This window comes from Tenrec ecaudatus, chromosome 14, assembly GCF_050624435.1.
Source record: "Tenrec ecaudatus isolate mTenEca1 chromosome 14, mTenEca1.hap1, whole genome shotgun sequence".
Taxonomy (NCBI): domain Eukaryota; kingdom Metazoa; phylum Chordata; class Mammalia; order Afrosoricida; family Tenrecidae; genus Tenrec; species Tenrec ecaudatus.
In genome coordinates this window covers 8,998,324-9,024,415 of record NC_134543.1, presented here as the reverse complement: position 1 = coordinate 9,024,415, position 26,092 = coordinate 8,998,324, and the positions used below count along the sequence as shown (strand labels likewise).

The window sequence follows — 26,092 nt, the reverse complement described above, 5'->3', positions numbered from 1 at the left end:
GTCAATGAGGCCTCTGTGTGGCATGGCTTCTCCTGAGGATTCTGGGAACTCCTGTCGTTTCCTCCCTGTAGGCAGGAGACACAGACATACTCTCCCTCGGCTCACTTCTTTGGAGACTCTCTACTGACAAGGCTGATTCCTTGCGAGACATCCCTGAGGAGAAGCCACATGGCCCTATCCTGATGCAGCCAGAACCCTGGAACGGAGAAGCCACGTGGAGACCCACACCAGCACTGAGATGCTTCTATTGCCACTGGATCCACAAGACTTCCCACCCACTGGCCTGTGATCATCCTGCATTCGGCATCGTTGCGTGAGTTTCGTGAGTCTGAAGAGGAATTTATAGATTGCTAACAGACATATGGGCTAATATCAGACTTACAGGCTTGGACTGGACTGGGTTGGGATGCTTTCTTAAGGTACCATTATCCTTTATATAAACTCTCTCTTATACACATATGAGTCTCTATGAACTTGTTTCTCTAGTCTGCCCGGCCTAACACAGTCACCCCCACCAGCACGGTTCTGTTTGAGCCCACCGGTACAGCCACTCTGCTGATCCATCTCACCCTGAGGACCTTCCTATGCTCGCCGCCCTGCCTCTCACTTCACCAAGCACGATGCTCTTCTCCAGGGACTGGCCTCTCCTGACAGCACGTCCAAAGCCTACATGTTTAATTTCTTACCAAAATGTCTACAGGAATCTGTGGAGTCCTTGCAACCCAGCGGATGAAAAACTGAGTGCACAGAATTATTTTAAAAGTGATCTTCAAAGCAACAACACAAGGGGTAGACTTCTTAATGTACTGAAATAGATACATAAAAATCGCTATATTGGGGGGGGGGTAGCCTCTTGAAGGTAAGAGGACAAAGCGATTCTTCCAAAGGCCTACATGCATTTCCTGTGGCTGCTTCAATCAGCTGCCACCAGCAGGGCGGCCTAACCCAACAGGTCTCTCAGGTCTGGGGGCCAGGAGTCCCAAGCCAAGAGCCCTGGGGGTGATGGGTAAGAGTCGTACAGCTAACTGCAAGGTCGGCGGTTCAAATCCAACCCTTCTTCCTTGGGAGAAAGATGAGGCTGTCTGTTCCCATAAAGATTTACAGCCTCGAAAGTCCGATAGAGGGTCGCTGAGAGTCTGAACTGACCATCCGATGGCAGCGGGCGGTCAGGGGAAGGCTCACAAACTGATCTGGCTTCAGTGACACCTTTTCAGAAAAACAGAGCTTACTCTGCCCGCCACCCCGCTCCCCCACCGGCTATTAAAATGTTTGCACGACAGCCCCTCATTCAGGGCAGAGTAGAGGTATCTGTCTTTGCTGTCCTCCTGGATCCGGGCTTCAATTAAAGGCCAGGCATGGCTTCCAACTCAATCTTTCCCCACTTACCGGGGCCAGGGGCCAGGGGCCAGCACTCCAGCACTCTGGGTTTGTCCTTCCAGATTAGCTTGATAAGGACTTGCCTTGATAAGGGCTGGAGGAGGGACAAGCCTGCCTACAGGCCCTGGAAGGTCAACTATGGACCCTATCTTTACTGGAATCTCCAAAGGGGGTTTCGCAAAGCTCCCCAGCCCCTGGTAACCTGACGCATGAACCCGCTAAAGTCCCCCAGGGCTGTCTGCTGGAAGGTCCGGCAGGGCAGCCCGGCTCATCTGACCATGAAGAAAAGCTGGATCTGAAAAGCCCCTTCTGGGAAAAGCTCCCCAGGACAGCCCTGGCTTGGGGCTTGGGAAGTCTTTTAAAAAGTTGCCAGGGTCCCACCCCCAGGAGCGTAGAAACCAAACACCTGGCTCTTTAAGCAGCTTCGGCTTTGTCTCCTGGGGTGCCGGGCTGCAGGACAGCCTGGGCTTTGAAAGCAACAGTGGGCCTACAAAGAGGGCTCCAGCGGCCAAGCCCAGAGCAAAGGGGCTTTGGCCCCCTGACCAGGAAGCTGAGAAGAGCAAGGGGGGGGGGACGACAATGGGAACTCCCACTCGCCTGTGCCCAGGAGCTCCCGTGAGACTAACACCCCTCTGCCCAATCCCAGGGTCTCCCAGGAACCAGTATGGCGTAGGAGAGCTGAGAATGCCCCCTGAAACCATCCAGATGGACAGAGAGGCCAACAGTGGGTCTTCAACCTTCCGGGCAAGGCTGACCTCAGAAACCCGGTCTGCCTCCCATGCCAGGGGCAATAGCTGGCTCAGGGTCCAGGATTCTCATCCCAGCTCCTCTTCAGCCTGGAGCAGAGGGCTTTGGGTTTGGGGATGTGTGTGTGTATGTGTGTGTGTGTGTGTGTGTGTGTGTGTGTGTGTGTGTGTGTATCATTAACCCTCACGGGTGCAGAGACGAGAAGGGAAGAAGCAGCAAACCTTGGGGGTGAGCAGGGAGCAGGTGGGCTGGCTCAAGTGGTCTCTATCCTGGGCTTGTGGGGGATGGGGGTGGGTAAGCTCTGGGGAAAGACAAGAGGCGCCCCACTTACAGCCCGCAAGTCCCAGAGGCTCCGGGGTGAGTGGTGGCAGGTGTCCCTGGAAATGAGATTGGGATGGAGGGAGGATTCGGGAAGAGGATTAGATGGTAGGAGCAGCTGGAGCCTCTTCCCCTCCCCCACCTGCCGCTCTGTGGCTGCCCCTCCCCCACCAGGCCCAAGCCTGGGAGCCCAGGCTCTAACAGCCAGCCAGCCCACCAGACAGAAGGCCCAGGGTCGCCCAGGGTGGGCAGGGACAGTGCACTGGAAACGGGGATTTCCTGCACTCTGGGAGCATCCACGCAGAGACCCCACCCCTCCCAGCAGCCTGCCCAGGTTCACGAGACCAAAGGCTGGAATATGGCCGGTCCTTGAAACAGCCCATCAGAGCAGTCCAGAAAAGTTTCCAGAAAGCCAAGAACCGCGCCCCCCCGCCCACCCGCCCCTACTCCATGGACTAGGAGCTTCGAGTGGACCTTTCGTCTCCGACCCTTGGATGTAAGGAGATGGTGAGACAGCTAAAGAAAGTCTCTAACGCGAAAACCATCAACCCAAACAAAGAGAGGCAGGGAAGAAGCGGAGAGGCAGCCATGCAGAGAGAGGGCGGAGAAACAAGCACAGCCTGTGCCCAGCCCTAAGCGTCTCCTGTGAGGGCAGCAATACTCTTGGGGCAGGTGCCACTAGGCTCCTGCCCACTTCACACCTGAGGTGCATCCTGGAAGCAGGAAACTCGACAAACAGGTGGGGGCACTGGCAGAGTCAAGCAGCAACGTGGCTGGGCTGCGACTGGAACCCAGCAAGGTGGCTCCAGAGTCCACGCTTCCAGGCACTGTGCTAGCTAACTGCCCCTCCAGCCCAATGCTGCACCTGCCACCACTGGGGGGGGGGGGGGGGGAGGCGTTAGTGTCCCGGGGATTCCAGAGACACCACAGCCAGGAGACAGGGACTCAACAACTCCCTGCCATCCTGTCGAGGCCGGTTTGTAGCGACCCTACAGGGCAGGGCAGAACTGCCCCTGTGGGTTTCTGAGTCTGTAACTCTCTACGGGAGTGGAAGGCCCTGTCTTTCTCTGAAGACCAGCTGGTGGTCACGTTACCACGACACCAGGGCTCTCAGAGTCGAGGACCAGGCTCCTCCACAGACGAAGAGTGAGTGCCTGCTAACTGAAACCCTGCTAGCTTAACATACAGGCCGTGTGGTTGATGGAAACCCCCCCCGCCCCCCCCCCCGCTGCCGCCCCTGAAAGCAGAACAAAGGGCACCAGGAGAAAAGAGGATAAAAAAATGGAGGCCCCACCAGCCAAAATGAGACCCAAACCCAATGGGCAGGACCCGGAAGCTCAGGGGAAACCAAGGAGAGGGGATCCCGATGGGACCACCAGCCCCTAAAATGCCAGGAACCGGAGGGCACAGCTTTCCAGACGGAATGTCTCACACGGAGCGCCACATAAGAGGCAGGTCACGGTGAAGTCTCAGGGCACTGGTGACCACGAGAGGGTCTTGCAAACTTCCAAAGCGGCCCCGGTGGGGCTGTCGGTGAGGCGCTGGGCTGCTGAGCAAAGCGTCAGTGGTTCCGGCTCGTTGGGCGCTGCTCAGGAGGAAGAAGAGGCTGTCTGCTCCTGTGCAGAGTGGAGTCGGAATGCACGCAATGGCCATGGGTGTGGTTCTTGGGGTGCAAACTTCCAAAGAAGAGAGCGATATATAATGACATTATTTTTGTGATGAATCACGATGCTTTAATAATGTTCAATTTGTAACAATAAAAAAGACACCCTGCCTATCAGATAGTTACACGATGATTCATAACAGTAGCAAAATGACAGGGATGAAGTAGCAACGAAAATGCTTTGACGGTTGGGGGTCCCCCCCCCCCCCGACATGAGGAACTCTATGAAAGGGTGGCGGCAAGAGGAAGGTGAACCACCAGGTTAGGAGGATGGCACAGGACTGGGCCATTCTGTTGTGCACAGGGTCACGATGGGTCGGAGCCAACCTGATGGCATGTAACACCACAGCCTTCTCTCCTAGGCCAGATGAGCTCCAGAGACGAATCCAAAAGAAGAAGATGGAGGAGGGGAGCGCTGGCTCAGGAGAGTCCGGAGAACTCTATCAAGGAGCCCAGGTGATGGGGACCCCAGGTGCAGACAGGTGCAGGTCAGGGGACTCCAACCTGCTCAGGAGGTGGGAGCTGAGAGAATTTACCACCTGCTGCAATGTCTGGAAAAGCATCCCTGGTCTGGGGATGAGTTAAGAAACTCACAAACCAAGGGCAGCGGCAACAGCAGAAGGCCGTTTCCAATGCCAAGTGTGCCGGACACACAGAAGCGACTGTCAGTCCCCGCAAGACTCAGCTCTGAGGAGCACCGGCCGTATCCCTCCCCCCCAGTAACCCCCAACGACTGGCTTTAATGAAATGGTGCAAAGCACTGAGTAGATTGGGGGGGGGTGCCGTCAGAGAGATTTGAGGTCCCAGAGGCCAAGAAGCGACACGTACATCCTTGCTTTCCTCCACAGGAGGCAGTCCGAGCCTGCAGAAACAGCCAAGACCAAGCAGGACACCTGTGTGGTTCAGCAACACTCTCAGCTCCTGAAAGGAAGGAGTGACTGCCGCGGGGCAAGGGAGAAATAGGGAAGGAAGCCGTTTGTCCCCGGTAACCCTCCCAGAACTCTGGCCAGCTCCCACCTGGAAAAAGATCAAGCAGGCACCGGTCTTCAGCAAACGTTCTCATGACAGAAAATGGAATATCCCGCCCTCTTCACCAAACTCCAAACCAAACTCACAGTCATCGTCAAATCCGACTCAGCAGCAACTTTATCCGACGGAGCAAAACCACACCTTTGGATGGCCCAGGCTGTGCTGCTTTGTGGGAGCAGGCAGCCTCATCTTTCTCCCAAGGAGCGGCTTTGGGGTTTGAACTGCTGGCCTTGTGATTAGCAGTCATTCAATGCATAACCCATTACACCCCAGGGCTCCACAATAATAATAGGTGTTTAAGAGAAGATTCAAAGCCTCTTCTGTTAGATCTTGGCACATCACACACACACACACACACACACACACACATACACATACACACACAACACTACACTATTCTCTGACTCTATTTTCTCATGCATTCAGCCAGTGGTCCTTGAGCACACACTAGATCCAATGCAGGAGCCCAGGTCCTGGGACCTAGCTAGCAGTCCGGGTGCACCCAGTGCTCCGTCCAGAAGAACGTCCGGTCTACAGAACCAAACCAAACCTAATGCAAATGGCAGCGTCGCAGGTGCCTGCCTGGACGGTCTGAGCACTTCTCTTCCTCTTCCGTTCCTCGTCCCCTCAGCTAGTCTGTCCCTGGCTCCAGGGCACCCTGCTGTCCTCAGCAGACCTGAGGAAGCCATCGCATGCCATCTCAGCTAGTCTGTCCCTGGCTCCAGGGCACCCTGCTGTCCTCAGCAGACCTGAGGAAGCCATCGCATGCCATCTCATGGCGCCGAGTTCCGGGACCTCCGCACAGGTCATCACCTGGACCTGCCAACAGCTTGCTCTGCTGCGTCCAACCCAACGCCCGGGACCCTGGGGTCCAACTGGGTGGGTGTCGAGTTCTGTTTTGTCTAAGATCATAACAAAGCTCAAAGACCAGACTGGGCTCTCCAAGGGCCAGTGCAGACCAGCCCCTTTGTGCATTAAAGAGTGAGGGTGTGTGTGTGTGTGTGTGTGTGTGTGTGTGTGTGTGTGTGTGTGTGTGTGTGTGTACGAGAGTGGACCTGGAAAAACTGCTGAGTCCTTGTGAGCCTCTGTGTCTATAACTGGAAAGTGGGCAGATCACAGCCACCCAGACTGGTGACAAAGGCAAGATGGCAAACGCAGACCGCAGTGACCAAGGAGGGCCAACGTGTTGGGTTGGGTTCAGTGCTTTATGGTCAGCCATCACCAGGATGAGAGGGACGGAAAGGCTTCCCAAGGCCACCTCCGGTCTCCCTAGACCTCAGGCATGGCTCCTGGGGTGACATCCTGTCAACTGCTTCCACATCCCACCTTCTCAGATCCACCCCCAGGGCTCAGACACAGCCTGCTGGGTGGGGCCTCGTGTGTCCATGGCTACACACAGACCCCCCTGGACCCCCTTGATAGGTTCGACAGCCAGGACTGGCTGAGGGCTTGCCCAATGCCCTTCCACAGGGGCCACCTTCCTTTCTGAATTCCAAGTCCACCGCCCTCACCACACCCTGATCTGGCGCTGGCCAAGCCTCTCTCCATCCTTCCTCCCTTCCCCAAATCCAAGTCCCACCATTGTCCTGGCTCACTGCATCTTCCCTGTCCAGGGTGAGATCCTTGGTCCTTCCCCTTACCAGTTCAGCTCCCAGGCTCCATGTGCGGCCCCACCTGGCGGGGCCTCTGCCTTCGGTGGGGGATGGACCACCATCAGGTTGTTTTGAAGGTCGAGCGGGGGTTCTGTAAAGATTTGGCCCAGGGGACATCTTCTGACCTCCTCTTCTACACTCCAACCATGTCACCAATGACCTCTACCAATTAAGGGTCCCTTAACTGATTTTGACACAACTTAGACTAGCTGGCTGCAGCAACGGACTCAGCCGTAGGAACAAAGGTGAAGATGGCGCAGGACCGGCGGAGCTTCTTTCTGCCGTACTTGGGGTAGCTGTGGGTCAGAACCGACTAGATGGCAGTTAACAACACGATATGCTGTGCATTTTACCCCCAGGGCTCTTCAGCTAGCCACGCCCCCACTGGACCTCCTGGGGCTCTGTATTTTACTGGAGACCTGGGACATTTCTGGGACATTTTGCTGTCTTTCCCTCTCTGTATGAAAATGCAGAGAAGCGGGCAGTGAGGGGAGTGGCTTGTATTGGTCATCATGAACGGTTCCTACGGAAGCCCAGCGCAGACACCAATGCGTGAGGACGGTGGTGCTGATGCAGAACATGGGAAGGACCAGGGAAAGTTCCAGAAGAACAAGCAGATGTGAGCTGGAAGGACAGCCGGAATGCTCCTTAAGGCAGGACGGCGAGACCTCGTCTCACGTCCTTTTGGACTTGTGCTCGAGAGGAACCAGTCTCTGGGAAAAGACATCGTGTCTGGTCAAGCAGAGAAGCAGCAACAAAAGGCGGCCCTTGAAGAGATGGGCTGGCACAGGGCTACAGCCACCGGCTCACACACCAGCACAACGGTGAGGACGGCGCAGGGCGGTTGCTATGCGTCCAAACTGACCTGGCAGCACCTCACAACGGCAGCACTGGTTTCCAGAAACGTCAAGTCACGGGGATGACAGGCCCCAAACAGCAAACGTACAGGGTTGGCCATGGCACGCCCTGTGGGTGCTGGCGCTGGACGGTGCCAAATGGGGTTCTCAATGGCCGGCTCTCTTTGGAGGCACCCTTGGGTGCGACCCTCCAGCCTGTCCGTTAGCAGCCCCCAGGCCTCTGCTCCGTGAAGAGGGAAGGGGAAGTTGAGGAAATGAGTGGCATGCTGGAAGTGCTAATGACATCATCACATAGCATCCCCCCCAGGGGGACACCCCTGGGATGTCGCCTGTCCTCTGGGAATCAAAGGCCCCGTGGAACTTACTAAAGAACTCTGGTGACCCAAGATCTTGGCTGCTTACCGGGTCAAACTCCCCAGCCACCGTGAGAGGACAGCCCTAGCCGTCTGCTCCTGCAAAGCCGTACCGCCTCGGGAGCACTAAGAGCAGTGCTACTCTGCCCTAGAGTTGTGGTGGGTTATGCACTGAGCGGCCAACTGCCAGGTCAACAGTTCGAATCCGTCAACCGCTCTGTAGGAGAGAGGTGAGGCTGTCTCCTTCCATCATGAGCTAAAGTTTCAGACACACAGAGGAGCAGTTCTGCTCTGCCCTAGAGGGCTGGCCGTGAGTAGTTCAGCTCTCGGGAGGTCCTACTGGAGGAGGGTGGGGTCTGCTCTCTTAGACCCGGGTCCTCATCAGAAAACCAGGACAGGTGAACACAGAGGAAGGGCAGGTGTGGGGAGACGCAGGCAGAGAAGGGGGTGGTGCAGCCTCAGCCGAGGAGTTCCTAAGTAAACCAGGAACCAGAGGGACGAGACAGGAGCTCACTGGTGCCCTCTGAGAGCTGGGCCCTGCTGGCACGTGGGCTTGGGGGCTTGAAGGGCTTGGGGAGCCGTGGTGCAATACCCGCCCAAGAGGAGACCAGGGTGGGAAGCAGGAAGGGACCACAAGGACAGTCACAAAGCAGGCCTAGGACAAAGACTCCTGAGGGACATAGGAGGCGGGGACGGTGGCAGAGCAAACCTGCCTCCTGGGGGGCCCAGTTATTTCACCACCCAGCTGGCAGGTCACCTCTGTGCGCACCCCCCATGCTGCGCCCCAGTTCTCCATCCCCGCCCCCGCCCCCGCCCCAGTTCCCTGCTAGAAGGGCTCAGAACACTGCTCTTTAAGTATGTCATACCCTAGAAGGTTCAAACCAGTTTAAGGGCGGAAGATATAAAAATATCCCAAAGGCTCCGGGCCTCATGGAGCGCCCTCCACCCCCAGGACAGGGAGAGAACGTCAGGCATGACATCACCACAGCCCTGGAGGGGTCCTTCTAATGAGACCCCGAGGTCTCCAGGGACTGAAGGTCCAGCTGGCAGACTTCAAAATGACCCACAGCACCTACAACCCCCCTGGGCATGTCTCGCACCCCCCCTTCCTGGGCATGGCTTCAAAGCAGTGGCTACTGGCCAACAAGGCAGAAGGAGAAAGTACAGGTGGAACTCGCAGGCTCCCTCTGGGCACAGCCCCTATGCCCAACCCACCCACCACTCAGGTCTGGTCTCAAGGATGCGAAGGACCTGCCAGGTCTCTCTCCCTGAGCCCACTCCCACAGCACCCACCCAACCTGCACCCTGGCCCTTGGGTCCACCCACTTCTCTGAGAACAAGCAAATCTGTGTGAGATGAGGTAGTTAGTTTATTGTGCCAACCTGGCCAATAAACACATGTGGGGTTAATTGGAGGGCAGAGGGATAAATGGCTCGGTGAGCCTCGCCTTTCTAGTTCTCAGGTCTCTTGCTTTCTGATGGTCAGACCAGGGTGCAGCTGCCTTACCAGTTCCCTGCTTCAGCTGGCAAGGCTCACTGCAAGATATCCTGAGGAGACACCATATGGACCTACCCCGATGCAGCCCTGGGTGCTGGAGCAGCCGTGTGGAGACCCCTGCCAGCGCTGAGATGCTTACATGCTCACTGACTCAGCGTTCCTCCTGCAGTTGGCATCATTGCGTGTGTTTTGTGAGATGGAGGAGGACTTTGTGGATTGGTGTTGGACATATGGGCTAATGTTGGACTTGTGGGCTTTGGCAGCACTGGGTTGGGATGTTTTCTTGATGCGCACTTAACCTTTATATAAAACTCTCTCTTACACATGTTTCTGTGGATTTGTTTCTCTAAAGGACCCAGACTAACACAGAAGAAGTTCGGGCAGAATGCCCCTCAAGTGAGGAGGGCGAGACCCTTGTCCCATGTTCTACGGACATGCCATCCAGAGATCCCAGTCCCTGGAAGAGGACACTACGCTTGGTAAAGTGGAGGGGCAGAGAAAGGCAGAAGACCTGCTCGCTTGGCACGGCGGCTGCAACAATGGGCTCAAACGTGGCAGAGCGGGTGGGGCATCACGGCAGTTGTACAAGGGTTCGCTGCTACAAGTCAGAACCCACTCAACAGCACCATCTCACCAGTCCCTGGGAAACAAAGTGGGGCTGTGAGACGCGGGACCAGTGCTCCCTGCTGCTGCCATCACCATCAGCAACTCCTGCCTGTCGGGCCACGTGCCCAAGCCTGGGTTTAGAAAACACCGTTGCTAGCCTCTTCCAGGAAGCCCTCCGGATGCCCACATTGCAAACACGGGGTGTCCAGAATTCGGTGCTGCCAGACCTAAGAGCACTTACTGCCTTCTCTCACAGGGCAGCTGGGGGCGTCCGGGTACTGGAGCCAGCCTCCCAGGGCACAGAGGCTTAAGAGAAGAAGGCGGCCATGTCAAAGAGGGGTGGTCCACACAGCTAGCTGAGGCTTCCTTCTGGACAGAGTCCTCAGTGGCCTATCACTGGCAGAGCAAGGGTGGGCAGCAAGTGGACAGAGGTGCTGGGCTCTCCAGCCCCATCCTTCCAAGACGGAGAAAACCGTGTAGTCAAGGCCGGTACACTCATTCTAAACACACACACAAACACACACACACACAGGAATTTTCCTTTTGTTGAAAGCATCTTACTATCAATGTTACCATTTTGGGGAGCATCAGGGACACAGTGGCTAGGAGCTGGTCTGCTGACCGTGAGGATGGTGGTTGGCCAGCTGCTGTGCAGAAGAATATGACCACATCCGTGCCGTACAGATGCGGACAGCCTTGGACACCCTGAGAGGCAGTCCGACTTTGCCCCATCAGGTAAGTGTGAGTCAGATGGGCTAGTAGGCAGTGGGTGGGTTTGACCACGTTTTGTTTTCCAGTGAAGGACTATTATTGTGGTTACCCTCGAGTCAGTTCTAGCTCATCGCACCTCCACGCACACAGAACAAGGCACGCCTGATCCTGCGCCTTCCCCGCACCGTGGCTACGGTGTGGTGTGGGAGCCACCGTGTCCATCCCCCTCCTTGAGAGCCTTCCTCTCTGTTGCTGCCCCCCTGCCTCACCAAGCATGGCCGTACTTCTTGCAAGACGGAGCTGTTGGCTTTCCGGCCAAGTCCATGGTCATTCGTCAGCACCATCATGCGAATACATCTGACTCCGCTCATTACCGACTCTTCCTCATCGAATGGCCAACTTTCACACGCAGAAGAGGCGACTGGAAATACTCTGGTTTGGGTCAGGCTTACCTCAGCCCTGAGCGACAGAGCCAAGGGTAGAGTCAAGACCTGTAGCTTTCTGGAGACCTATGTCTCCACCACAACTACTCAGCTCCATTAGCGTGGTGGGGACGGAGCTGCAGAGCAGAGGATATGCCAGTGAATGCACGTGGCAGTGTTCCAATAAAACTTTATTAGCAAAAATAGGCAGCAGACTGGGCTTAGCCTGCGGGCCGTGGATGGGCCAACCCTGGCTGGGGGAGAAGGACACTAACGAAGGAAAAGACAGGAGGTGGGAGCAGGAACGAGGAACAGCTGTCAAGGGGTCTTTCAAGAATCCCCACGATTCCTGATGCTACCTGATTCTCCACGACTGACACAATCCACCAGTGTTACTTTTTTATGTTTAAGGCACAGAAAAAGGGGGGTGTAGAAAAGGGTTTCTATGGGAACATATTCACTTTGAATGGTTCAGACACAAAAAAGACAATCCCTGCATTTTTCTCTCTCCCCCCTACAAGTAGGGAGGGCTGCCTTTGCCCCATGCCTCAGCTGTTCCAAGCAAAAATTAAACAACAGAGTGCCTCTGGGTCGGGAGGGCAGTGAATGAATCAGGGGCTCTCTCTCTCTGGCAAAGGGCCGATCCCACAAGCGACCTGGTCAGGAGTCCTGGTTCCCCCCAAAACCAGGCCAGCAGGCTGCTCTCAGGAACATGGTCACCAGCAGCGCTCAGCAGGGAGACCGGCCCGCCCGCTAGCCGGAGCTGACCGAATAGACGCACAGCTTCCAGGAGGAAAATCTAGGTGCACTCCGCATTGGCCGAGGTTGTTTTTAGCTACAATATCCAAAGCACAACTCATCAAAGGAAGTCCCCGCTAGGCGGGACTTGGGGACAATGAGAAACAGTACACATGCCAAGACAGGTCACAGGCGGGGAGACCAGGCAATAGCTCACCTCCCTGCAGGCAGGGGCCTGGGTCCAAGCCAGATCCATAAACTGCTCACCTGGATGCCCAACACACCTGAGCGGGGAGGAGCACCGGAGCAAATGGCACGGCCCCGTCCCTCCCTCGCTTGCTGTGTGACCTTGCACAGGTGACTGTGCCTCTCTGTGCACCTGCAACTCTGCCGCGGCTCCTCAGGGACTGCAAGCGACCGGCTCACACAGTCAGGGGAGGTCTGCAGTATGTCCTAAGCTCATGCAGGCAGCCCTGCCACATAGGACCCCTGGTGGGGACTAGGCTCCAGCATTCAGGTCCCCACCCCCTGCCAACGCCTTCCACGCCTGCCCAGGGGGCTCCTGGGAGTCCAGCCCTCTCATTTTGTAGATGAGGAAACTGAGGCCCACCAAGGGTAGATGGTCTAGCAGCGAAGCCAGGCCCACGTCCAGCACTTCAGACCCAGTCCGGCCTGTGGCTCAGCCCCCTGCATGCGTTCTGACTGGACACGCCCCTCCTTCGCAGAGCAAGCAAGGGCTGGGCCTCAGCCTTGGGCCTCTGGGTTCCAGCAATAATTCATCGAGCCAGGCCAGACACACAGCCGCAGGGGCCTGCCCAAGCAGGAGCCGGTTCCTGGAGGACATGAAACGCCTGTGTTGGATGTCATTCCGGTTTTTATATAGAAAGCTCTAGCTAGCTTGCTGTGTCCTTCAAGAGCCAGGGGGAGGTAGCAGAGGGAACATCCTGGCCACCGGCCGGCCGCAGTACACCCCAAAGTGTAGAGATGGGGAGGCTGGGAGGACAGGGGAAAAGGAAGCTGCTGGACGCTCAAGGCCAGACCACACGGGACTGCAGACACTCTAGGTCTTCAGTGGGCACAGTCCATGTGGACAGCGGTCCCATGGGTGATGGGAACCAAGCAGCTGCCTGCTTTTGCCCTCAGTTAGCAGGAGCTCAGCTGCAGACACGGAGAGACAGCAGGCATGCAGTGGGGACTTGCATCTGTGTGGAGAGACCCTGGGAGGCCCAAGAGCTAGTGTGCTCGGCTGAAGGTTGAGTCCACCCAGGGTGCATCAGAAGAAAGGTCCAGTAACCCCTTCCTCTTTAAAAGCCGCCTTGGAAAGCCCTATGGAGCCCTGCTGCACTCTAATGCCCACACGGCTGCAGCTGGTCTGGTCTGGGGTTCTGGTGTGTGGGTGGATTCCAGGAGGGGAAGCCAGGCCCAGGGGTTGTAAAGAGGTCACTGTGGGGTAGGGGGGGGGGCGGGATGGGGTGCTGGGCCTGTGCTGGAGCTGTGATGGGCAGGAGGGCCTTGGCAGTACCAGTGAGGGCTGGTTGGCATGGTTGCCTTCTATACCTCCTGACAAGCCTTCCTGGAAGGTCAATGGCTCCTGTACCTGTGAGCTCCCAGAGCAAGCACGAGAGCTTGCTTGATGCCAGAAGGGCCTGGGTTCAAATCCCAGTTCCATTGATAAGCCAGGTATCTCTAAGGAAGTCTGTTACCAGCTCCAAGAGGCTGTGAGGAACAAGAGAAGAAAGGGTCCGTCCATACCACCACCCTCGACAGGGACGCCCGCTCAAGTTCCCAGCCGCCAACTTCCATGTGCAGTCAGGTGCGCGTGGCTCCTGTCCATCTGCCCACTTCAGACAGTGCTGCTTCCCAGCCCCCTCCGACAGAGGGGCACAGGAAGAGGGGGGAACAGCAGCTCACCGAGCAGCCTCACCCATCTGCATCCACTACTGCCCCTTCCTCCAGCCTCCCCCCCGCACCAGACCCCAAACTATAGCAACCAGGTGACAGCCCCCAGCCAACGGATCCTTTCAGCCGTGGGATCCGAGTCCCCGCCACACAGTCGGTCTGGCTGGCTCCCATGACATGCCACTCCTTGGGGGCACAGACTAGAGCCAGTTTAGCAAGCCGGAGTACGCTAGTAGCCTGTATGTAGGAAACCACGTATGGGGGGTGAGGGTGGGGTGTTCCAGGCTTCCAGTAGGACCTGGAGCTTCTTCAAACTCTGGCCCAGACCTCCTTTGCCCAAAGAGCCCAGTGAACCCCAAAATAGCATAATCTTGGACCAAGAAAAGGGTGGGAAGGAAGAGCCAGCATGGCCCTGTCCTCAGTCCCCAGCAGTCCCCCAACAACCCCCTAGCAGTCAGGGACCGAAGGCCCAGAACAGTGAATGGACCACCTCTATCCAACCTCGTTTCTATCCCACGTGGCTCCGAAGAAGCGAAGCCCCCAGGAAGGGTCTATGAGCCTCCTGAAATTCCATCTTCTTTCTGTTCAGGTCAACAGCTTTCTCGCCCCCCCCCCCCCACCGCTGTATCCTGGTGAGTGGCTCTGTGGGAGTGACCCAGTGTGCTGTGCTCACATGTCCCTCGTTCACAAGCATCTCCAGGAGCCATTACCCTGAAGTTATCAATGAGCACTGCGCCCACCTGGGGCCAGGTACTGGGGGGCGGGGGCCAAGGGCCAAGCTCAGCGTGGTCCCCCAAGATAGGCCAGGAAAGTGCATTCCAGTGTTCCTTAAGGCAGAACTGAGGAGCCCCCGTGCCGTGGTCGGTTATGAGTTGGGCTACTTACTAGCTGCAGTTCAGTAGTTCAAACCACCAGCAGCTCCTGTGAGGAGCCCTGCTGGCACAATGGTTATGCATCAGGCTGCTATCCCTAAGGTCAGAAGTTTGAAACCACCTGCAGCTCAGTGGGAGAAAGACAAGGCTTTCTACTCTTACAAAGAGGTACGGTCTTGGAAACACACAGGGGCTATTTGACCCTGTCCTATAAGGTCACGATGAGTTGGAATTAGCCAATGGGCAGTGAGTTTACTCCTGGCAAGAGTTACAGTCTCAGAAGCCTATGGGCAGGTCTACCCGGTCCGATGGGGCTGCTATGAGTCAGAACAGATTCCACAGTGAGTCTTTTTTTTTTTTTTTAGGTGTTTTGGAGGTTTTTTTAGGAAAGAGGTGGTGACCTCACACTTTCTCACTGCCCTTCCGACTCACAGCAAGCCCACTGGACAGAGTAGAACTGCTTCTGTGGGTTTCTGAGCCTGGAAAACTTTAACACAGTGCAAAGCCTCATCTTTCTCCCTGAGAGCAGCTAGTGGTTTCTAACTGCTGACCCTGAGGTGAGAAATCTAACACGTAACCCAGGGCTCCTTACTCACTCCCCAATCGCAGAGTTCAGGGTAATGGATAAACGCCTCAGCAGAACAAAGGAGCAGAGGTCAGGGCCCTGCCAAGCCAAGCAGAAATGTCAGGGTCCTTCCAACTTAAACAGAGAGAGAGACAGACAGACAGACAGGGAAGGAGAAAACCACTGTCATCAAGGCTGACTCGGCACCCCCTGCAGGGCAGAGCAGAAGTGCCCCCAGGGTTTCCAAGGTGGAAATCTCTCCAAACGCGGGCAGAGATGGCCGGTCAGCTGGTAGCTTCAAACCACTGACCTTTTGATGAACTGTGGAGCATTTAGCCCTTGTGCCACCAGGGCTGAAAGAGAGAGACAACAGATGTCTAAAGAGATTGTAAAGTTGCCGGGGAGTCAATGCTGGCGCAGGGTGACCGCACGTGTGTCCCCCAGGGGCTTTGCAGGGCTGTGATTTTCTCCAGGTGCAGGTCACCAGGCCTTTCTTCCAAGGCGCCTGTGGGTGCATCCGACCAACCACCCTCCTGGTCTGTAATCCAGCACCGTCTAATTACAGCTACACAGTCACATGCCACTTCGGTCATTTGGCAACGTCCAACCACGTTTGTCTATGGTCCCAACCAATTATTGGAACGGTCCCCTATGCCAATTATTAAAAAGCGTGAGGTACATTCAGTGGTTCACAACAACAAACGTGGTACTTTGTGATGCGCACGCGAAAGCGATCGCTGTCATTATCACTGCATTGTTGTGAGAAGGGGTCCGGGTGGTTTGAGCACTCAGCTGCTAACCAGAAGGTCGGTGGTTCAAACCGCCCAGCAGCTCTTTGGGAGAAAGCGGAGGCGGTCTGCTTCCATTAAGATAAACGGTGTTGGGAGCCCGCAGGGGCAGTTCCGAGGCAGCGGGTTTGCTGTGGGCGTTGCTGTGGTGGTGAAGGTTTGCCAGTATCTCTGAACGCGCTTCTTTTATGTTTTAATGCCACAGGCCATGCACGAGCCGCATCATACAGAGACGCCCGTCTGCTTCACTGACGGTACACGGGAACTTTACCGGCGCCGGCTCACCCACCAATTAAACCCACAGACAGACTTAGGCACAGAACTCCTTCACAACCACAGCCTGTCTATACTATGCATGTATGCATGTATACATGTATGTATGTATGTATGTATGTACTACAGAGTCACCCAATGGCCAGAGCACAGAACGTGGCCCTCAACTTCACCAAGCCTTTCTCCCTTGAAAGGTATCGTCTAGGAGCCTGGCACCTCTCCTTGCTGGGCTGGGCCCATGACTGCCTGGTGTGGGGGCAGCTGGAGGCTGGGGATCCTTCCCAGAGCCAGGATGACAGACCCCTGAGTCCCACTGGCCCTGCCGCCCCACCATGCAGCCACTGTGACTGTGACTTCCTGGTTCACCCGTCAGCATGCGGCTTCAGCAGTCACCCTTCCGCTCGCCTCCTCCTGATGGCCACCCACACGGAGTGCAGCCATCTGGACAAGGACCCGGCCAGTGTTAAAGCAGCTGAGTGTCCAGTCTTGTCCGGGCCAGGCTGACGGCCACCATTCGGTGTGGACAAATGCTCTAAGCGTGCGTGGGACGCCTTCTGGAGAGGGGCTTGGTTGGCACTTCCTGGCTACGAGGGAGGCAAGGAGGGGAGGTGTGTGTGTGTGTGTGTGTGTGTGTGTGTGTGTGTTGGGGCCTCCAGTCACTCAAATGAGAGAGAGGACGCTCCACCAGCGTGCTCCTGAGAGGCAAGGATGGAGAGACTTCGTCTTGGGACATGTTGTCAGGAGACACGAGTCCCTGGAGAAGGACATCACGCTTGGTAAAGCCGAGGGGCAGTGACAAGAGGAAGGCCCTTCCCAAGGTGGCCTGACACCGGGGCTGCGGCCGTGGGCTCAGACATCAGGAACAATGGTGAGGATGGTGCGGGACGGGCGGTGTTTTGCTCTGTTGTGCACAGGTCTGCGACGAGTTAAAGCCACCTTGACGGCCCCGCGCAGCACCAACAATGGCGCACAACAGTGACCGAACTCAGAATGTCTGTTCCCTTGGGAGCAGGGGGCTTACAACTGGAGACAGGCAATGAAGGGCCCAGGGTGGGTACTGATAAGCTTCCCCATCTTGGCGGGAATGGTAGTGACACAGTACCCGCCTACCTATAGGTCCATAGAATGGAATTCTGAGATTAGTGCCCTTCATGGAGCTCACTGGGAGCTGAGGGTGAGGGAGGAGCTCATTCAGTGAACTCCTACTCACCCTGCAGGAACCATCTCAAATTGCCCCTGTTCTTTGAAGCCTTCTCCCGCCATCCTAGAGCAACTCCTGCTCAAAGGGAAGAGTTCTGCTCACAGAACTCTGACTCCTCCCCCTGGTCCCTGTCGTGAAGGAGGGTCCCCAGGAGGCAGCAACACTGTTGCAGCCAACACTGGCTAACATGTGCTTATTTAACACCCACTGCTCATCTAAGAGGAGCCCTGGTGGAATAGTGGGTTACTCTTTGGTCTGCCCACCACAAGGTCAGCTGTTTGAAACCAGCAGCTGCTCTAGGGGAGAAAGAGAAGGCTGGGTGCTCCCATCAAGAGAGGCCGTCTCGGAAACTAACAATCTTCCACCCTATCCTTTAGGGTCGGCCTCAGTCAGAATTGACTCGATGGTGGCGAGTTTGTTTTGTCTGAGGTCACCGGACACACACACACACACACACACACACACACACACACACACACTGACAGCCCAAACCAGACACCATCACAACAACAGAAGATGGCAGTTCTCAGGCACCAGGACCCAGGCAGGCATGGACTTATGATCCAAAGGGACCTTTTCTCCATTGGTCCTGTCCATTAGGAACCACAGTAACAAAAACCCCAAACTCACAGCGATGGAATCGATTCAGACTTGCAATGACCCTACAAGACAGAATACCCCCTTGGGGTTCTGAGATTGTCAAACCCCCATCTATCTCAAAAGACGTATGGAAACAACCCATTCAACGGGCACATAGCACACACAAGCATCGGTCCCCACAACCCTGAGACCAGAAGAACTAGACAATGCCTGGTGACCAGCACCCACTGCTCGGAAAGGGACAACCTCTTCCCCCTGACGGTGACCCTGACTTAGTTATCTAAGGGTTGGGACTAGAACTGAACTCACTCCTGTGGTGATGTAATGAACCATTTAAAACCAAAAGGGCAACCTTTACCCAAGGGCAAAGCTCAGAGGGTTGGGAAAGGGGGAATGGAAACGGGACACAGAGGGAGGAAGTGGGATACGTGGTACACGTGGAGGGGCAGCAACCAATGAGATGACACAAAACGAGAATGGCTCAGCAAGCCTTCAACTAATTCACGGTGACAAGGAGTTTGTTGTTGTTTTAAAATAACCGACAACGCAGGGAGGACGTGAGACAAGGATGGTACATTCAGAGGACTGCCCCGGATGAGATGAAGCACAATGAATACCAATCGTTAAACATTAAACTAGTGATCTGTTCTGTAAACCTGTCCCAATTCACAATAAAAAACTTAAGGAAAACCAAATCAAACAAAAACCCCAGGGGCTCATTTTCAACATATCCAGCTGGACCTTGAAGGAAATTCTGGCCAGAGGCCATCAGAGGCACCCAAAGGCTCATCCACTGCATTCAGGCCCCCTCCCTGGCTCCAAGTCACCTCTGCCACACTGTCCTTGCCCAACCTAGGGGCGGAGCAGGCCACGTGGGAGCCCAGGAAGCAGTCGATCCAGTGTAATGTTTGAATTTCACTTCTGGGTCTGCCCCTTGCCTGCATTGGGCCTTCCTGACCTCGGGCAGTGGCGTCACTGCACCTGTTGGGGGCGGGGACACCTGTAGCCACAGCCCCTCTCTGCTCGGGCCACCCAGGTGTCTGCAGCTCGCCCCAAGCCTAAACTCTCTCAGGTAAAGGCCTAAGGAAAGGACCTGGACAGGTGGGTGAAGAGAGACCAGGAGCTGAACGTTGTGAAACTCAAAGGTGGCTGGAGATGACCCCAACAATGGGAGACAGGGCAGGATGGGGGAGGGGTGGGTGACAGTGAGTGACTTTTGCCCCCTTTAAATACTAAGTTTCCACCGTGAACAAACACTTGAAAGGTACACACGCTTCCTCTGTTGGTACAGCCACCTCTAGAGTTCTCTCTCTCTTACACACACACACACACACACACACACACACACTCACTTTGTTTCAATCTAAGGTGGACTCTAAGGTCTGAGAGCCAAGTGCTGGTCAGATGAGGGGATCAGGGGTCTCATACCCCTCCAACCCCACCCAGTCCCAGCCGCACCCCCCCTCGCTTCCTCCCCCCTTCCCCCGCCAGCCAGGGGGAGGAGGGCAGCATCCTGAAGAAAGTGGCATGCCTGGGATCCTCACGGACCCCCCTAGCCAAGCTGAGTTCCCGGCGGGCCCCCTCCCCTGCCCACCCTTCGCGGTGCAGTCCCCCTTAGGACCCCAGCGGTAGAGGTGGCGATGACTGTGAAGGTGGAGGTGGATGGGGGTGTCTCCATCTCAAAGGAGCCCCAGGAAGTGTGCTTACACACCCTCCCATTCCAAGCGCCACTCTCCACTGCCCTGACCCGGGCCACCGCCGTCCCCCCCACAAGCAGAACTTCTCCAAACTCCCCGCGGTGGCTGGAGGGGGCCCGTGGGTGGGGGACATGCCCCGAATGAAAACACACGGGGGTGGAGGGGTGCTGACCCACGCACGCGTGCCCCTCCCCCGGGCCACCAGAGCGCGGGGGTGGAGGGGGCAGCGGTCTCCCCGGCCCCCCCTGCAGCCCTGGCTCCGGGAGCGGGGAGCTGGGGGCCTGGCAGCGGGGGCGGCGGGCGCGCGCGCGCACGGACCGGCTCGGCGGGCGCCGGGGCGGGGGGGGCGGGGGGGGCGGGGGTGTACCTTGGAGGTTCTGGACTCGGATGTCGCTGATCTGCCCGATGAAGCCCTCGCGTTGGAACCAGTCCCACTCGTGCGCAGCCATGAAGCGGGGGCGCCGGCGGGCGCGGGGCGCGGCGGCGGCGGCGGCGGCGGCGGGGGCTCGGGGCGCCCGAGCGGAGGCCCGGCGGCGGCGGGCGGGGCGCGGAGGGGCCGCCCCGCCGCGGGCGGGCTGGGCGGCGCGGGGCGGCGGTGCGGGCGCCGGGCGCGCTACTCCCCCATCGGGGGCGGGGGCCCCGGGGGGCGAGGGCGGGGCGGGGCGGCGGGAGGCGGGCTCAGCGCCTCCTTTTCTCTTTTTTTCTTTTTTTGGGGCTGGGGTGTTTGTGGTTGGATTGTTTGGTGGCAATCGGGCGGTGATTGAGACGCGGGGTCCCAGCCCCTAGATTGTGATGTCTCAGGGGGCGGTGGGCGGGGTGACGCAGCCGGAGGGGCAGCCTGCCTGGCTCAGCACCTGGCACCCTCTGCCTCCTTCTCTCCGAGGTTGCGACCCCCATACACCCTGCCTGAGCCCCTGAGCCCAGTGCACATCTGAGGCGTGCCCCCTGTCCATGGTGGGGGCACCTTGGGAGCTGCAAGGACCTGGTTTGGGGAGTATCAGAGTCAGGGTTAGGGGGTTCTCTCGTTAGTCTCAGAAGTGGGGGGCCCTGGGCAAAGGACCGCCTTCCCCGGTTTCAATGTTAGGAATCTTTTGCGTGGGGACCCCAGAAATGTGACCCAAGTGGCCCTTCCTCCGGGAGCCCTGAATGGGCCTTTCTGGCGTCTGGTCTGCGCTCTCGCTTCCCCCCCCCCCATCACTTCTTTCAAGTTGAGAGCGTTTCTGGATCTTATCTTGTTTGGGCTGCAGAATTCAGGCCCAGCAAAGAGTCCTTTATCAGATTTACGGGGAGAAAACAGCTCGGGCCCAGAGTGGGGAGAAATGGCGGAACTTGCCCGAGGCAGGAGAATGAATTAAGGGTTCAGATCCCAGCCCCCAGCAGCTCGCTGGAAACATGGAACATTCCGGAAAGAAGGAAACAACCCAGGGGGGCTGGCCTTGCCTGTCCGGTCCGTGTACACCTTTGGGCCTGCTGTGCACTCTGGCCGGTTCCGGTACTGAAACCGGGAGCCACCTGGGCTTGCTGCTGCTGCTCTGGCAGGTATTTGTGGGACCCAGGCGTGTGCACAGAAGGGATGGCCATACGTTGGACTGCTAACCACAAGGTCAGTGGTTCAAGCTCACCAGCCAGCTCCTCTGGAGAAAGATAAGGTGGTTTGTTCCAGTAGGAATTTAAAACCTTGTCGGTTGACCCCCCTCTGATGTGCATTGGGCCTGCTCTGGGTCTCAACATTTTCTGTGTTTGTTTGTTTGTTTGTTTTGCCAGGGGTGGGGTGGGAGTTTTGTACATCTGGGGGTTTATCTCAGATATACTTTGTGATTGGGGGTGAGTCTCTTGAAATTATATCACATGTTTTTCTGTTGTTCCCTATTCGCAACCCAGGATTAGGGAACCGAGACAGCATGTAGAGCCGGGGTTTCTTGGGTATAGGAGGGTGGGGGCAGCAAACGGGAGCTGATGCCCAGGAGTTCAAGAAGGAAGAGGATGTTTTGAAGCTGATTGTGGTAATGATTGGGCAATACTGCTTGAGATGATTGAACTATGGAACGATATGATATCTGTATTCGCTCCCAATAAAAATGCTTTTGGGGGAAAATGAAATGAAATAAAAGATACATAACCTTGTAAGTAAAATAAAACAGAAAACCGCAGGAACCCTACCTCGGGAGTGCTGTGAGTTGGAACTTGATGGCTGTGGGGTTGGGGAGGGTGCACACACCTGGTGTCTTTGAGGGAGGGGGAGGAAAGTGAGACCGCCCAGGGCCACCACCTCCTTGTGGGCCTGAAGGTGCTTAGCTGGTAAATAAGGAAACCCAGTCGTTACAGATCAACTGAGTTCTAAGAAGCAAAAGTTTATTGGGGCAACTGGGTGGGCAGGGGGTGCAAACAGAGAGAGAGCTCAGCCATCAACTGAAAGGTTGGAAGTTCTAGTCCAGCCAAGGTTCCTTGGAATAAAGGCCTGGCAATCTCGTTCTGGAAAAATAATCAGCCATGGAGCAGAATTCTACTCTGACACACATGAGGTCGCCTGGTGGAAGCCAAGGAGGTGCCTGAGGACTGACACTGAAGTGGACTCATCAGGAGCCCCCCACGGAAGGGACCATCATGCAGGGGCTGAATGGCGCCAAGTGGGATGTCTTCCTGTGCACTGCTCTCGGCAGACCCCAGGGCCCAGCCAGGAGGAGGCTGTGTCCGCCAGCCCCTCCGTGGTTCACAGTCCATGTGTGCGGCTGGAGGCAGAACATTCTTTCTCCCGCATCCTCCTTCCCTGGTGAGCCCGTGTGCAGGCAGATAGAAAACGTGGGCGCACCCTGCCCCCCAGCTCTCCCAGGAATGCCCTTGGACTCATGGGTTCATGAGTAGGTTACTGGAGTTGTGCTCAGGCCCTGGGTGTCCGAGAGCTTCCTGGGAGGGTGGGCCCAGGTTCCAAGGTTGAGGGGGAGTTGCCTCAGCCTGACTGAGGCCTAGGGCCAGGCTATGTCAATTCCAGGGACTCTCCTGTCCCTGTCTGTGTTCAGCAGGGCCAGGCTGGTAGTCTCCAAGTGTCACCTCATGCTGCCCCATCTGCCAGCCAGCTCCCTGATGTTACCCTTCAGCGGGTCTTCTGTAATTGCTGTTGGGGGAGATGGGATCGAAAGAGGTTATCTTTCCAGAGTGGAGGTGTGCTGGTGGCTGTGGGCATGGGCCAGTGTTCACACCGGGCAGCCTTGGCGGGGAACGCTGTGCACTCCAGGCCTGGCTCCCTGGCAGTGAATCCTGTCATCAGCACTGAGTAAGTGCCAAGTGCCAACCGGGTACCAGGCCTTGAACACCCCCAACCGAAAGAACTTACCTTTTGTACCAGGGTGGAGAGAATTTTCAATGGTTGTCGACAGGGACTTGGCGCCTGCACCATTATGTGTGAGACTGGCCTCACATGGGACCTGAATAGTCACTGGACTGATGTGTCCAGTGGGTCCCCTGCTCCAGTGTCTGTGCGGTACACAGAGTCCTCAGTGACCAGCCCCTGGGCCAGCTCCTTGCCCATCCGTCCTGCTTTGGTTTTCCAGCCCAGTGAGGCCGGGCGGCTGCAAGTCCCAGCTACCCCAAGGTCATCTCTAGGACTCTGCTCATTGTATTTCCTTGAAACGCTGTCCCCCTCATCTGTGTCCTGCACACCATCCTCTGGCTTAATTCAGCTCTCTCGTGTCCACCCAAGCAAGCCTTCTCCACCAGCTCTAAGGGCCAGCACAGGGCCCCATCAGATTTGGGGTCACCGTACGCTCTCCCATAAGCCCTGTTAGCTTAACTGTGTCCACATCACATTAGAATTGTTTACTCGGTGGACCCCCTCCCCACCCCCCCGCAGCAGCACCACCACCAAGAAACCCTGGCAGCCCTGAGGACAAAGGCTGTGTCTTCCTCATCTCGCTCTCCCAGCTCCAAGCACACTGCCTGGCACAGCGAAGGGATTCAATATTGAAAGCCGGGGTGCATGAATGGTTCTGATTGTCGGCCCGCACGCAGGAAACGGGGGCCACATGGACGAGCGGTTGACTCCCGTGCCCCGGGCCCAAGCACACGTCTGGGAAGCGAGCCCAGAAGCGTTTGCAAGGGGCCAGCGTGTGCTGCCAGGCAGCAGGCGAGAAGCTCGGTGTGGACAGCCCCCCAGGGCTGGAGGTCCGGCTGCAAGTGGGGCTCGGGTGACCTCCAAGGGGCATTAACAGCCCCCTTTTTCTTTGGCAGGCTCCAAGGGCAAGGAGTACCCTGCCTGAAGGGCTGGCTTCCCGGGAGTTTCCAGAGACTGGTTTTTCTCGGATTTCCCAACTCTGCTGGAATCTTTGCCGTTGTTTAAGGCTGGCTTCTGAAAGACAGGGGGCTTCCTACTCCTGTAAAGAGCCACGGTCTCGGAAAGCCACAGGGGGCCAGGTCTGCCCTGTCCTATAGGATTGCTGAGTCTGCATCCCCTCGATGGCAAGGAGCCAGGGAGTTTGGTCTGGGCTTCTGTCTTGGTGTTCATGAATCCCCAACCCAAACTCCGGAGGCCATGTCGTCTCCCAACCCCTTCCCAAAACATCACCCAGGGGTGGGGCTGCGCTCTGCTTAAGGGCCTGAGTGTGGTTGGTGGGCACAGGAGGGCATACATCCGCGCATCTCACACTCACTTTGGGGCAGAACAGAGATGGCCCACTGTGCGCCTCCCGAGCCCCAGACACTTCCAGGAGAGGACTGTGATGGGGGCTTTGGGTGGTATCCTCCTCTCTCGGCTGCTGGGTCCCGTGTGTGCACATGGTTCTCACTGTAACTGAAGCCATCCATAGCCAGTGGTCACCTGGGCCTCAGTGCCCTCATGAGCCAGCAAGGTAGGGGACCAATTTTAGGTGGGGCTTCAGTCATGGAGTCACCTGTCCAAGCCCACAGAGGGAGGCTGAAGCTACCTACCTCTGTGTCAAGGGTATGTGCTGCAGGTGAGTCGATAGTTGAAGTCCTGCATCCTGATCTGATATCTATTGTTATGTAACATGGAAGTGTTTCCACAGCCTTAAAGTCGCAGTGCTCATCAGCATATAAAAACCATGACACATTTCAAACTCAGCCTGGCTTACAAGCTTATCAAGAGCAGCCCTGGTGGCTTAGTGGTTACCCGTTGGGCTGCTAACTGCAAGGGCAGCAGTTTGAAACCACCCGCTGCTCCAGGGGAGAAAGATGAGGCTTTCTACTCCCATTAAAAGTGACAGTCTCAGAACCTGGTAGAGGCAGTCCTAGAGGGTCTCTCTGCATGGACATCACCTCAATGGCAATGAATTTGGGGTTTTCTGGAGAGTTATCGAACCCCTGAATAATGCAAACAGTAATGCCCTCAACTGCTACAGGTTCAAATCTACCCAGAAGTGCCGTGGGGAAAAGACCAGGCTGCCTACTTCCAAAAAAAACTACCACCCAAAACTCAACAAAGCAAGGTTTTACTTGGACATCCATGGGGTCCCCCTGAGTTGGAATCTGCTCCAAGCCCGTGTGTGTTGTTTATTCTTTTAAGAGGCTGGGGCAGCTCTTAACCTGTGGTGGTGACTCACAGAGGCCACAAGCCTCTCCTGGGGAAGAAGGTTGCATTATGATGTCACAAGGCTGCACTGAGGCATGGAGACCCCCAGCCGTCTCCATTCACCCAGCAATGTCACCCTGACTAGATGCCACCATGGCCTGGCTTTGGCCTCTGACAGAGGACAAACTCTAGCTCCTGCCTGTGAGCAGGGGCCTACCTCTCTGTGGTGTGGGTTGTCCCAGGCGGGTGGGCCTTGTAGGGGCAGAGACTCGGAGGGTTTACCCCTGGTTGAGGTGTGCAGAAGGGATCCCTGGTGAGGGGTGGCAGGGCGGAGGGGACCCTGCTAGTCTGGGGATGAAGGTGAGCTGGGATGAGGTGAGAACTGATCTTGGAGAGACAAATTCCTGGTTGGTTCAGTGATGCCTTCTGAGCCCCACCTGCCTGTCTCTGCCCCAGAGCTTCTGCCCAGCCGCCACATGCATTTAACTGAACACCTGTTCCAGAAGCAGGGCCGAGAGGGCCTCACCAGAGCCCACCCCCACGCCCATCACATCGTACACGCTCAATAAATGTCCGCCTCACCATTGCTGGTGCGCAACCTCGTGTTGGCTCCCGACTCTCAGAAGAGCAAACAATGCCCCTTCTGCTCCTTTCCCAGGGTCGATGGTGGGTCATCCTATCGTTTCCCAGAAAGTGTCCATGGACT

General features: G+C 56.7%; 1 protein-coding gene across 1 annotated transcript in view; it reads right to left on the bottom strand.

The window, feature by feature from the left end:
• CLMN (calmin) overlaps positions 1-20,314 on the bottom strand; it is a 95,354-nt gene extending 75,040 nt beyond the window's left edge. Inside the window, exon 1 of the mRNA XM_075531615.1 lies at positions 20,233-20,314. Coding sequence (XP_075387730.1) covers positions 20,233-20,314 — 82 coding nt within the window. The remainder of the gene's footprint in view (positions 1-20,232) is intronic.
• Between the last annotated feature and the right edge of the window lie 5,778 nt (positions 20,315-26,092).